Genomic DNA, 13,466 nt, shown 5'->3' with positions numbered 1-13,466 from the left:
CGAGTGAGTATTCTCTACCAGCACCCCTCCCTGTGACTTGTGAATCCTGGAATTTCTTGGTCCAGGCCCTGTCTTTTCCCTCTGACATTAGGTAATCTCATATATGTTCTTGGAGCTTTGACCTCCATCTGTGTCTGTCTATATCCATCTCTGTCTCTGAGTTAGTCCACACCTCTCTTGGCATCAAGCTTGTATGTGTACCAGCATTTGCTGACATCTCACAGCTGCAGTATCTGAAACTGAGCACGTCCAAAACTAAACTCATGATCTTCTCCATAAAACCTAGCCCTCCTCTGGTTTCTCCTATCTCAGAAAGTGTACTTTCATACAATTCCTAATACTGGAAATCAGGGAAGGATTCTTGGTATCTTCCTCCACTGACACCATCTCCATTCCAGTTAATTAGCAAGTCCCATTGTTTGATTGTTTGTTTTTTTTAAGTATTTATTTATTTGAGATACACAGAAAGAGAGAACACGAGTGGGGGGAGAGGGGCAGAGGGAGAGGAAGCAGGAGAAGCAGACTTCCTCTGAGCCAGAAAGCCAGACATGGGGATTGATCCCAGGACCCTAGGATCATGACCTGAGCTGAAGGCAGACATTTAACCGACTGAGCCATTCAGGTGCCCCAGTCCCATTGGTTTTACCTCTAAAATAGTTTTGTATCTGCTGTCTCCTGCTCTAAGCCATCATCAGCAATACTTGCATGATCTATTGCAGTGGCTGCTTACTGGTCTTTGCTTTTCCACCCTTGGTGCTTCTGGTTGTATCTTCCAACTTTTGCCCCTCTCCAATTTTATCTTCATATTGCAGAAATGCATCTTTAAAAAAGTAAACCATATCTAGTTGCTCCACACTCAGAACCATCTTAGCTTTTCATAATGGGATAAAGCTTATAACTTGCAAGGCACTGCATGAGCCTATGTGACCTTTTACCATTTTTCCGATATACAGCAGCCATACTGAACTTCTTTTGGATCCTTGAACTTGTGTAAATCTCTGCTTTAGCATATTCCCTCCGAAATAATTGCTCCTTTCAATTTTAAAAAATTATTCAGTCATTAATTTATGTCTTATACGTGAAAATGGTGGAAAGCTCATACTGTACAAAAGGCACAGTGAAAAAGTGATTGTGTCTTCTATTTCTATTTTCCATTTTTATGTGGTCAAATTTGTGACTCATTTTTTGTAAAGATTTTATTTATTAATGAGAGACACAGGTTAGGGGGGCAAAGACACAGGCAGAGAGAGAAGCAGGCTCCCTGCGAGGAGCCCGATGCAGGACTCGATCCTGGGACCCTAGGATCACGCCCTGAGCTGAAGGCATGCACCAAACCTCTGAGCCACCCAGGCAAACCATTTTTTAATGGCTCTCAGGTATATGGTTTATTTTTTAACTTTTGTAGTTTTATTTTTACCTTCCAATCTTTGATCAACCTGGCATTTCTTTTGATTTAAGAGGTGAACAGTCAGCTGTGTTTTTTCCTAGTTATCTGCTAAGTTATCCCAATATCATTTATTGATTAATTCATCTGATCTTCTGTTTTATTTTATTTTTTTGATCTTCTGTTTTAAATGCCACCTTTATCTTCTCTTCTTTCACTCTCTTCTTGTGTTCTTGTACTTGTGTGCCATACTGTTTCTGGTAATGTCACTCTACAGTATTTTTAATATTTAGTACAGTATTTTTTAATATTTTTTAATGGTGGTAGAGCTAGTCGCATAGTTTTTCAGAGTTTTCTGGCTTTCCTTAAATGTTTAACTTTCTATATGGACTTCAGAATTAACATGTCTAGTTTCTTTTTTTTTTTTTTTAACAAATCCTTTGATATTTTTGAGAATATGAATTTTTAGACTAGCACCTAAATATTTAGTGACTTTATAATTCTCGAGTTTCCCATATGAAATTATTTGTTTTTCTATTTTATCAATTCTTTTAAATCTTTTGTTACTATTTTAAAGATTTTTTTCATGGATATTTGTATGTTACTCTTAGATATTTCATCACATTTTGCTGTCATTGGAATAGAATCATTTTCTATATTTTTAAAAACTGATTGTTTTTTCAGGGCACACAGGTGGCTCAGTTGGTTAAGTGTCCAACTCTTGGTTTCAGATCAGGTCACGATCTCAAGGTCATGAGATCGAGCCTTGAGTCAGGCTACATGCTGGGCATGGAGCCTGCTTAGGATTCTCTTTCCCTCCCTCTCCCTTAGACTTTGTACTGTCTTTCTCTTAAATTAAAAAAAAAAATGTTCTTCAAAACAAACAAAAAGCAGAAACCAAAAGAGAACAAACTGATGGTTGCCAGAGGCGGGGGGAAGTGAGGGAGTGAAAATACAGGCTTTCAGTTATATAATGAATAAGTCACGGGGATGAAAGATATAACATAGGAAATATAGTCAGTGGTCTTGTAATAGTGTTGTATGGTGACATGCTAGCTACACTGTGAGCACAGCATAAGGCATACACTTGTGTTATACACCTGAAACTAGTGTAACATTGTGTATCACTGCACTTCAATTAAAAAAAACCTGATTGTTTTTTTTGAACAGAGAAAGGCTGTTAATTTATAACCCACTCTCCTTACAATATTCACATATTGTTTATAATAGATTTTTAGTTTATTCACAACTCCTCTCCCTCAGTCCATACTCTATGTAGCTAACTTCCATTCCTCCTTAAGATGTCAGCTTAGGGATCCCTGGGTGGCGCAGCGGTTTGGCGCCTTCCTTTGGCCCAGGGCGCGATCCTGGAGACCCGGGATCGAATCCCATGTCGGGCTCCCGGTGCATGGAGCCTGCTTCTCCTCCCTCTGCCTGTGTCTCTGCCTCTCTCTCTCTCTCTCTGTGACTATCATAAATAAAATAAAATTCTTTAAAAAAAAAAAAAAAGATGTCAGCTTAAAATTCACTTTGCAGGAGCCCTCTCTGAACTTCCAAATCTCAGAGCAAGAGCTCCATTTTACTCCTCTTAGGGCACCCTATACCTGTCCTTGCATAGTGCTCTCATTATAGTTAGAAATTATACTGTTTCAGGGGGATCTTGTTATTGCCTAATAAGTGCCTTTCCTTCTATCCTGTAAGCTCCTCAGGAGAGAGTTATGTGCATTTTCTTCCTCACACTGTCTTCAGAGTCCTGAACAGTTCCACTGTGCCACCTATAGTAGATACTGCTTGGTGATGAGTAGATGGGCTGCTTGATAGGTCGAATGGGTGATTGGATTGCCCAAGTTTTGGAAATTTGCCTGTTTCTGATCTTTTAATCTATTAGTTTTATTAGTTTATTCCCAAAATAAAACTTGGGACTTGGTATATTTTTGGCATGGATATCTAGGTAAGGTTCTCAAAGACTAGTAGTTTATGCATATCTGTTGATGGTGATGTGCTTACGGTTTTATTGATTCACCTTGTCAGATTGATTTGGCATTTCCCTCTTTCAAACTTGTTATTTTCAAGTGGTCTGAAAAGTGGCACAATGGAAATTACTCTGACGATAATAATTTAAGTATCACTTCAAAATTTTGGAATAATTTAACGTTCTTCTGTGTTGCAATTTGTGGGATTGAGGTTTGGAGAGATCAAATCCCCACTGTCCCAAAACTTCCAGTGGCTGCGCTGGATCCAGATTTTGAAGTTTTCTAACTCCTAATTCTGTGTTCCTCTACCGTGGTATATTCCATATTGCTGTACTATTATTGTCTTTCTTCCAGGAATGTATTTGTAGTATTGTAGAGAGAAAATTCTCTCACACTGCTTTGCTCTGCCAAGGCAGATTTCACATGGTTAACTAATGACACCATCATATTTTGAAACTTTTCCCCTGTCAATATATCTTCCCCGCTTTGAAATAGCCTTTTTAAGAGCAGTTCTAAGTTCATAGCAAAATGGAGCAGAAAGTACAGAGATTTGCCATATGTACCCTGTCTCCCCACACGCAGCATCCCCTGCTATGATTCTACACCAGAAGTGAGAGATTTATTGTAGTTGATGAACCTACCTTGACATATTGTTATCACTCAGAGACCATAGTTTATATTGGGGTGCACTCTTGGTGGGTTTGACGAATGTATAATGACATGTATCCACCATTATGGTATCATAAGGAATATTGCACTGCCCTAAAAGTCCTCTGTGCCCTGCCTATTCATTCCTCTCTCCCCATTAACCTCTGGCAGTCACTGATATTTTGACCTTCTGCGGGGTTTTGCCTTTTCTACAATGTCATGAAGTTGGAATCATACAGTATGTAGACTTTTTAGATTGTCTTCTTTCACTGAGTAATACGCATATAAGATTCCTCAGTGTCTTTTCATGGTTTGATAGTTCATTCCTTTTTAGTACGGAATATAATATTCCATCTTCTGGATATGACATCTTGACTGCTTCCAAGTTTTGGCAATTATGAAAACTGATATAAAAAAAAAAAGAAAACTGATATAAACATCCATGTGTAGGTGTTTATGTGGACAGAAATTTCCAGCTTATTTAAGTAAATACAACGGAGCATGATTGCTGGATCATATGGTAAGAATATGTTTAGTTTTATAAGAAAACTGAAACTGTCTTCCGAAATGGCCATGAGATTTGTACATTCCCACCAGCAGCACATGAGAGCTCCTGTCGCTCCACCTCCTCACCTGCTTTTGGTGTTGTCAGTGTTCTGGGTTTGGGCCATTCTAATGGGTTTCTAGTGGTATTTCATTGTTTAAATTTGCATTTCCTTAACAATATATGATGGGGAGCATCTTCCCATGTGCTTATTTGCCATCAGTATATCTTCTTTGGTGAGGTATTTGTTTAGATCTTTTGCTCATTTTTAATTAGGTTGTTTGTTTTCCTTTTTATCTTTTTAATATTCTCTTTTAACAGTTGTTTTTTCTTGGACACCATCTAGTGAAAATACACAGAGCTTTGAGGACAATTGAGAATGGTTTATGTTTTCAAAGGAAAACTCTCTTTCTGTTTTTCTCCTTTTACCTTTGTCTTTCAGTTATACCTGCCGCCACTTGCGGAGATATGTTTATGTGTTGGACAAACTGTATTTCCCCCACTCCCACTGTTCTACGCTTCAGCACTGCTTCTCGACCCTCAGTGACAATGGAGAGGAACTCTTATCTTTAACTTGCTCTCACATTCTCAGATCATATGCTTCCAGGTTATTAACCTCTGCTGTCCACTTACTGCATGCCGCATGCTGTCTGTGACTGAGAATCGCATGTTTGAATGGAACACGGGTCGATGAAATGATCATAGACCAAATTTGTATTTGAAATGATGCTAATAATTCTTTAAAATAACGGCTGGGATTTGTTTCCTTACAAATGTCTCCTTAAGTACTTTATGTTTCATAGGAGAGAGAAAAGCTTTCAACCACATAGTTGTCGTGTAACCTTGACAGAACTTTTCTATAGTTTGCTCCATTTGGAAATCTTTTAATTTACTATATAATAGTTGGGAGTGCTCTGTCTGATTTGTGTATGAGCAGACCTGCCGTTGCTGTTGATTACAGATGAGTTCTGAGTTCTCTTTCTTGCTCTGCAAGCACACACGAGAGCTGGCTGCAGCAGTTCACTCGTGTTTTCATAGAAGCACGTTCAGCTGAGCAGGTTTGATTTTATAGGAAGGTAGAATTTACCCATTGGGATTTTGTGTTTCTACTTATTTTATTTACATACAGAGTCACTAGAAAATCAGCAAGTAGGAATGTGTCATGGATGAGTGTAGATCAAACCGAGCCATTGTGGGAGTAGTAAGAAAGAAACAAGGTGTCGATGTCAAGTCTCAGAGAAAATTCACACCTGCTGTTTAGTGTGTGTCATGCCCCAGAATAGAGGGATAGTTTGACATTACTGCTTTGTACTTGCAGTTGGCATTTTAAACACACATTTTCTGTAGGTCGGAGATGACATCTATGCCAGCACTATATTGTTAGGTAGGTAGGATGTTTGAGGCCATGTGTTCACTCAGAATGACTTAGAAGAAGGGAAAAGCTCCCATGACCACCTTCTAGAAAATAGCAAACATTTTAAATTACAATAGATCTTTTCAGGTGAAGAAACATACAAAAGCTTTACAGTATATCTAGTGAAAACACTTTAATTAAGAGTAGAAGAAAGTGTGACATCTAAGTTGATGGCATTTATGGATTTGTAATGATGTTGAGCAGACTCTTATTGAGTCAGTAGAGATATTTCTAGAAAACCAAAAATCAGAGATAGAAAAGTAAGTGAAAATAAGAGAATAAAACTCTTAGGCATATAATAGGGAAGAATTTACTAAAATAAAACTATTTCCTTTCAACTGACTTAGGTAAACTGAGTATCGGGTAAGTGATACACTTAGGAATTGGGGACAGAACATGCCTGGTTGCAATGAACAGAGAGAGCTGCCAATCATGTCGGACAGGCAGCGTAACTGCTCTTGCCCTTACTTACTAGTGTGCCTCCCTGATGAACGTTTCTCCAGAGAAACAGAACCAGTAGGATGTACACATGAGCATGTGTGTGTACATGGAAAATGGGAGATTGAGAATTATTTTAGGGAACTGGCTTTCGTGATTGTAGTGGCTGGCAAGTCTGAAATCCATTGGGCAGGCTCAAAATGTGGGTCAGCGTTAATGCTGCAGTCTTAAATCTTAGATCCACAGTGCAGGGCAGGAGGCCAGAAACTCAGACAGGATTTTTGTGTAATAATTTTGAGAAAGAATTTCTTCTTTTACTTCAGAAAACCTCAGTCTCCACTCAGGGACTTCAGCTGATGTGATGAGATGCACCCACATACTAGAGAGTAATTTGCTTTTGTTAAAGTTGGCTGATTGTAAATATCAGTCACACCCATGGGTACGTGATCACAGCAGCGTCTAGATGGATGTCTGAGCACACGACGGGTACCGTAGCCTGGCCAGGTGGGCACGTCAGGCTGCCGTCACACTGTACTTCTGTACATGTCCTACCAGATCTTGAGCCTCGTGTGGCAGGCGCTCCATCACAGCCCTCGTTGGGTGCCTGACAGCACCTCACGCCTGTGCGCCATTCACCTGTTAACACCAGTGGCAGCAATTGGGGCCATTTGCTGTTTGTGACAGAGGCCCAGCCCTACCAGTGCAGTGACAGACAGGAGGGAGGGTATGGGGCGCCTGGGGAGGTGCAGGGCAGTGGAGGGGAGGGACCTGGAAGACCAGGTCGAAGGCAGGGCCAAGGTAGAGACGAGGGGAAAGGCCGAAGGCCCGTGGCGGCTGGGATTCCCGAGCCCCCTCCGCCCAGTTCCTGGCAGGGCTGAGGCACACGGTTTCCACACTGCAGCGGCATTTCGTTCATGTTTTCGGTTTTGTCTTGGAGCAGTGTCTGGCCGCCCTGGTCCCTTCCCCTCCAAGGGGCACATTTAGGGCACAGAGCCCTCCTCTGGCCTGCCGAGCCCTCAGGATGCAACTAGAAGGAAATGGCGGTCCAGGTGGATGGGTTGAGCAAATGTTGCAAGGCTGGGAAGACCTGATGGCATTTTCGAAATGCTGTCCCCTTGCGGGCCTGGCTGTCTGCCCTCTGCCGCCTTCTCTCGCCTCATTCTGGGGCTGCGGGGTCAGATGTGATCCAGTCTCTGCAGTTGACAGTGTTTTCTTTCAGTGGAACGACGTTACACAGGAGGACAAACCTGCCCAACGCCCGAAGGGAGCAGTCTCAGGCTCCCATCAGAATCCCGAATAGCTTTGGGTTCCATGGTGGTTAGGGTGTAACGGAGTCTCTGGAGGGAAATATCAGGTCATCTCTAAAGAACTTTACCTTAGTCTGACATCAACTACTGCTGTAGACAGAGATCTCAGTCATTGTACCGTAGACTTCTTCCCAATATAAAGATTGTTTTGAGAGCATCACTGAGGATACTTCTGGGTGCTTCCCATCCCACAAGGCAGTCCAGTTCTTGCTGTTTCCTTGTTGGATTGTTCTGTTGAGTCCACCTGCCAATAACTTTAAACCATTTTAAAATTTGTTTCCTAAAGATATGGTGTAATCTTGGATTATTTTGGAGTCGTGTAAATTGCATTTATAAGATAAAAAATAGTAGAAAATAGTGAGTTTCTATAAAGAAATACCCACCAAAAGTTATTAGAATGCTAATACCTTGGAATGTATCCTAGGGAAGTAACCAAAGGAAAGAATTATATTTAGGAACAAAATAAGGGATTGGGTCAAGTAAACTATATCCTCTTAACTCAATGTAATATTATGTAGCCATTAAAAATATTATAAAGAAAACTAAAAAGAAATGTGGAAAACATTTGATATAACATTAGTAAGAAAAGAGTATAAAATTATGAACTGCCATAAACAACTATTTAACATATGCATATGGACAAGAAATAGATGATATATACAAATAGTTGTGGAACATTAGTGAAACATCCATAACATTTAAAAGAATTTTAAATTTTTTAAGCATTTAAAAATGATGCAAATTTAAATTAAAAGTTTCTCTTTTGTTTTTTTCTCTGCCTTCCTTCCATTGCCCTAAGTTAAGTGTATATCTCTGGCCTCCCCTTCCCCAAAATAATGTAATATCATTTTGTTAATTGGCAAAGAACTATAGTGGTTTATGGGAATAGATAGTTCCTTGATCTGTGATCACAGAAAGTTTCTCCCATAGCATATTCCAGAATTTTTATAGTTTTTTGGGAGAGGGGTGCTTTTCTTAACTGAATTGGTTTATTGTTCTAAGTAAGCACAACATTAAATCATGTCAAAACTGTAGCACTTTCAAATTTAGGAGTTTTTTCACCCATTTGGTATGTCTTTTATACGGTGGTTTAGAAAAAGGACATCTGGTGACATTTGATTGCTTTGAAAAAGGATTACATGTTAAGAGTAAATCTAGGACAATGTTCTAATGAGTTTCCTCAAAAGAGTTTTTGTTTTAGTTTTTTAAATTACTAGAATAGTCTTGTCATAGTGAATACCACTCATTAAATCTGTCATGAATAAATATTTGAAGCCATAGTAATAATTTTCCATGCACATGATACTGTCTTAATAATTCTGTTGTGGCTATGTGTTTTATTGATTTCTGTGCCCCTTCTGTGGCATGAAATGAAATGCATTATTCCATTTAAACCATTATGGTTTCCTTTCGAATTACATATTCACTACTTGATCCTGTCATCGAGCGTATTCTGTTTTCTGTAATGTGGTGTTCGGTCTTCAGACTTACTTCCTTAGTACTTAGTGCCACATAAGGCAAAACAGAACAGGTAAATTCGGGTCGGAAAAGTTGGGAAGAATAAACAATACGTAGTTAAATTTTTTTGAAGTCACTCTTTTCATGTGTGTTTTCTGGATGGGGATTTGGGATTTTCTTTTCTCTGGAGTATAAAAATGAATCATGGCTGTGCACTCTGGACAGGACAGGAGGGGAGGACAAAGCTTGGTGGACCAGCTACCATTTTTGCTTCATCTCAGAGCTGAGGTAGGTTGCTTTGCCCACCACCTTCTCTTGGCTTCTGTGACCCTGTGCTCCTGGCTTTCTTCTCGTGGATTTTTCATTTCTTTTTAGGCCTTTGTTATAAATATTAGAATTCCTTAAGGCCTGTTCCTAAGGCCCTCCTCTCTTTTCACTTAAACTCTTACCTCAGGCATTTCCATCTCCTTTTATGATTTTACATGTCATCCGTGTGGCAGTATGTTCCAAATGGATAACTCCAGCTGAAGTTCTGAGCTCCACTCCAGCCTCACACTGTCAGCATTACCACTCATACCTCTCCCACCCCATCTGCCAGCCCAACTTTAACCTTTCTCCACAAACCTTTTCTTTATGTCTCTTCGGTCTCGGGAGGTGATGTCTCTGGCCATCACACTACTTACACCCGTCTCCTGAGAATCATCAGGATTTTCTTTCCCTCACTGCCTGCATCCATCCATTTTATGCATTTCAGCTCTCCAAAGTCTAAGTAGAATGTGTCCTCTTTCCTCTGTGCCCACTGCCAGCCATGCCAGCTCACAGCGTCCTTGCCTCATGTGTAGTGACGCAGACTCCCCCCCCCCCCAGACCCCCCTAGCCAGCATCTGAAGAGAATCGAAACTAGAGTCCATCTCTTCCTTGCTCAGCTCCCCTCTCCCCTTGAGAGGGCACATTGTCGGGCCATACCAACTGCCTTTCTTTTCCAGGATTTCCTGACCCCTCTTCCATCTAGGGCTTTTTTACATGTTCTTTCCTGTTCATGTTTCTTTTCCTGTTCTGTATTTTCTACACTTGTTACTTCCTTACACAGGTTTTCCCTGATCCCTAAATCCATTGTGATGCTTGATATTGTTTCTTTTCACACACATATTCTTTCTTTTTCAGAGAAGATAGTAAGCTCTAGGAGGACAGAAAGTGTGTGTGTTTTTTTAGTGTGTGTGTTTTTTTAAACCACACGTCACTAGCATTTAATGTTACATGCAGCTCCACGAAATGGCTACTTCTTCAGAGATTACCAGGCCAGAAGCAGTAAGGTGGCAATCCTGTTAAAATGCTACTACAGGGGCACCTGAGTGGCTCAGTTAGTTGAGTGTCCAACTCTTGTTTTTGGCTCCAGTCATGATGGGATCGGGCTCTGCATGGGGTGTGTGTGGAGCCTGCTTGGGATCCTCTCTCTCTGGCCCTACCCTCACCCTCTCCCTCTCAATAAGTCAGTAAGTAAATAAAGCAACTATATCTTCAAAAAAGCATTCAAGGGATCCCTGGGTGGCGCAGCGGTTTGGCGCCTGCCTTTGGCCCAGGGCGCGATCCTGGAGACCCGGGATCGAATCCCACATCGGGCTCCCGGTGCATGGAGCCTGCTTCTCCCTCTGCCTATGTCTCTGCCTCTCTCTCTCTCTCTCTGTGACTATCATAAATAAATAAATAAAAATTAAAAAAAAAAAAAAAGCATTCAAGATACCGTCATTAGATAATGAAGTATTCTGGTTATAATTTCTGTAGTTATGTAGTAAAACTGTGTGGCATATGTGGGATTATATTGCTTTTTTCTTCTTCTTAATTTTTTTTAAACTATTTTTTTACTTGAGATAAAGAGAGAGAGCAGAGGGAGGATGAGAGGGAGAAGCAGACACCCTGCTGAGCAGGGAGCACGATGTGGGGCTCAATCCCAGGACCCTGAGATCATGACCTGAGCTGAAGGCAGATATTTAACTGAGCTACCCAGGCACCCCTCTTTTTCTTAAATATTTTATCAACTTTCTACTTTTTGGATTTATATGGCAAACTGTGACCATCAAAGCAGTATCAGTATGCTTTGAAAGATGCCTTATAAAACGCAAAAATAATATTTTCTCTAGTGGCTCTAGCTAAGCAGAAGAAACTCAGAGGAAAAAGTAAAATTATTTTATATTAAATTTTGCCTCTTGTAATTTAAACACAATACTATAAAATAACTTGAAAATAGAGTAGTTTTAACAAGCTTTATCACCAGCCTGCACCCCTGCAACTTTCCTTTGGCATAGATAAATTATGGAGGCTAGTGGCTATAAGAGTAGTAACAGAATGAAGATTCAAAGATATGAATAAGAGAGTATATCACAGTATACATTAAAAATTCTACTTAATTCCTTTTTAATTCAAAATTATTTAGTAGAGAAGCAGACAAATTTGTTACACTATAGTAAGATTTATTGAAAACCAACAATTGTATTAAAACTTCACTCAAATACTGCACTAGCCTGCTGTGCTCCTCTGCCCTGAACTATCACCCAGTTGTACAGTTATCCAGAGGGAAGAAATTTAGATTAAATCAATAATTAAAACATAACAGAAGATACTTATTCTGGGAGAAGGATGTTATGAGAATTTGGGCATATGGAAACAAACTTAGAAATGATAGAATCTTAGGGAAAAGCAATATGAAATTCATATTTGATCCAAGAAAATGGTATTTTTTTTCCCCCTGCCACACGCTCTCAGGTATAGAGTGTTGATAAAGCAAACACTGAAATCATAGCGATGTACCTGTGGGCATATAGGTATAACCAGAGTTCCTGAAGATCAACAGGGTAGATAACAAATTAAAATTTCTAGTGCAGGTTAGACTGTGTCTGGAGGACTACGAGAAGGTACAGAATTTCCCCAGTTGGATGCTGTTCCCTGGGGCTCCCATTTGCAGGGAATTCCATGTGCGTATTCAGACATGCAGACTTGCATAACTTCTTATTATAGAAATATTCTTGGTCACTAAATGTCCAACAGACTTGAACTTACAGGGTTTCCCATATATGGAAGAAAAGCGATTCCACCCACTTTCCATGCCTTGGCACATCATGATGCCAGCCCTTACATTGATTTGACTTCCAGAATTTAAATAGGCAGTGATGTAAATCAGAAGTTAATGTTTGTGAAAGTAATGTACTGGCACTAAGTAACTCAGTCGTCATGCTTGGGATGAGGAAGGTAAATTCTTTTCAATGTGGCCACAGAGTGGGAGTGGCATTTATTCTAATCCCATCCCTCTAAGTTAGATTAACAACAAAATGATTTATTTCTTCTATCTTACAAAAGATGAGGAAGCAGAGGAGACGATAGAGAAATTAAATGGTTTGGCAGAGACCACACAACAAAGCAGAAGTAGAATCCAAGTCTCTAAGAATCTCTGCTCTGATCAGAGTTTCATTTTTACTGGATGTCACAGCATGAGAAACAGAGGAACACATCTCCCCATACATGTGTGGAATGAATTACTCTCAATAGATAGTTTCTTCTATTTTTCAAAAAGCTCAATTCATTCCTGTTACATTTTTTTGTCTCCACCCTACAGATTTGAGCTGGAATGGGAACTGAAGAGTTCCTAATTTTCTTAGGCATTTTTCCACGTGCGTTCTTACATTGATCTAAACTGGAATCAGATGTGTTCCAACAGGCCACTCATTTTGTACAATTCTGTGAACTAGCTGTCTATAAGAGGCAGTTCATTAAAAATTAATTTATAAATGAACTTGAGATGTGCAGTATAGATTTTCCAAAGGCTGTATCTTGGATCATGCATACAAAATATTTTCTTTGCCCAGTAGTGCTAAAAGCAGCTAATATTTATTGAGCTCTTGATCAGTAACAGATATGGTTCTAATTATTAACTATTTTTATTTTAATCCTCTAGGCAGCTCTCTGAGATAGTGAATATTATTATCCCCATTTCACACATGAGGGAAGTGATGCACAGGATATCTTAATACCTTGCTGGTAGATGGTAAAGCCAGTATTGAAACCCAAGTATTCTGGCTCTAAAAGTCTCACTTTTAACCTTTTTCTGCCTCCCATCAAGCCTTGTAACAACGGTATGATTTTATTAAGTAACTTTATTTTTGAAATTATTTTGACCCATCCTAGAGCCCACTACAAATCTGATATTACTTGATGATTAGGTATTTTCAACTAATTGTGTTAAGGTCTGCAACTTTTATTCTCTACACACCCACAATTTCACTTGGAGATAGTTTATAAAACTGATGAA

The 13,466-nt window shown here is 39.7% G+C and overlaps 1 protein-coding gene across 15 annotated transcripts in view; it reads left to right on the top strand.

Annotated features, from left to right (window-relative positions):
* DYM (dymeclin) overlaps nt 1-13,466 on the top strand; it is a 344,551-nt gene that overhangs the window by 202,084 nt on the left and 129,001 nt on the right. For 8 of the 15 annotated variants that reach the window (XM_026006032.2, XM_072734786.1, XM_072734787.1 and 5 more), the window contains one exon: nt 4,992-5,156. The exons of the other annotated variants lie outside the window; for them this stretch is intronic. In XM_026006032.2, the coding sequence (XP_025861817.1) occupies nt 4,992-5,156 (165 nt within the window). The remainder of the gene's footprint in view (nt 1-4,991; nt 5,157-13,466) is intronic. 15 annotated transcript variants of the gene reach the window in all.

Source organism: Vulpes vulpes, chromosome 13 (assembly GCF_048418805.1).
Source record: "Vulpes vulpes isolate BD-2025 chromosome 13, VulVul3, whole genome shotgun sequence".
Lineage (NCBI taxonomy): Eukaryota > Metazoa > Chordata > Mammalia > Carnivora > Canidae > Vulpes > Vulpes vulpes.
Note: the sequence above shows the minus strand (reverse complement) of the source record. Positions and strands in the feature narration are given on the sequence as shown.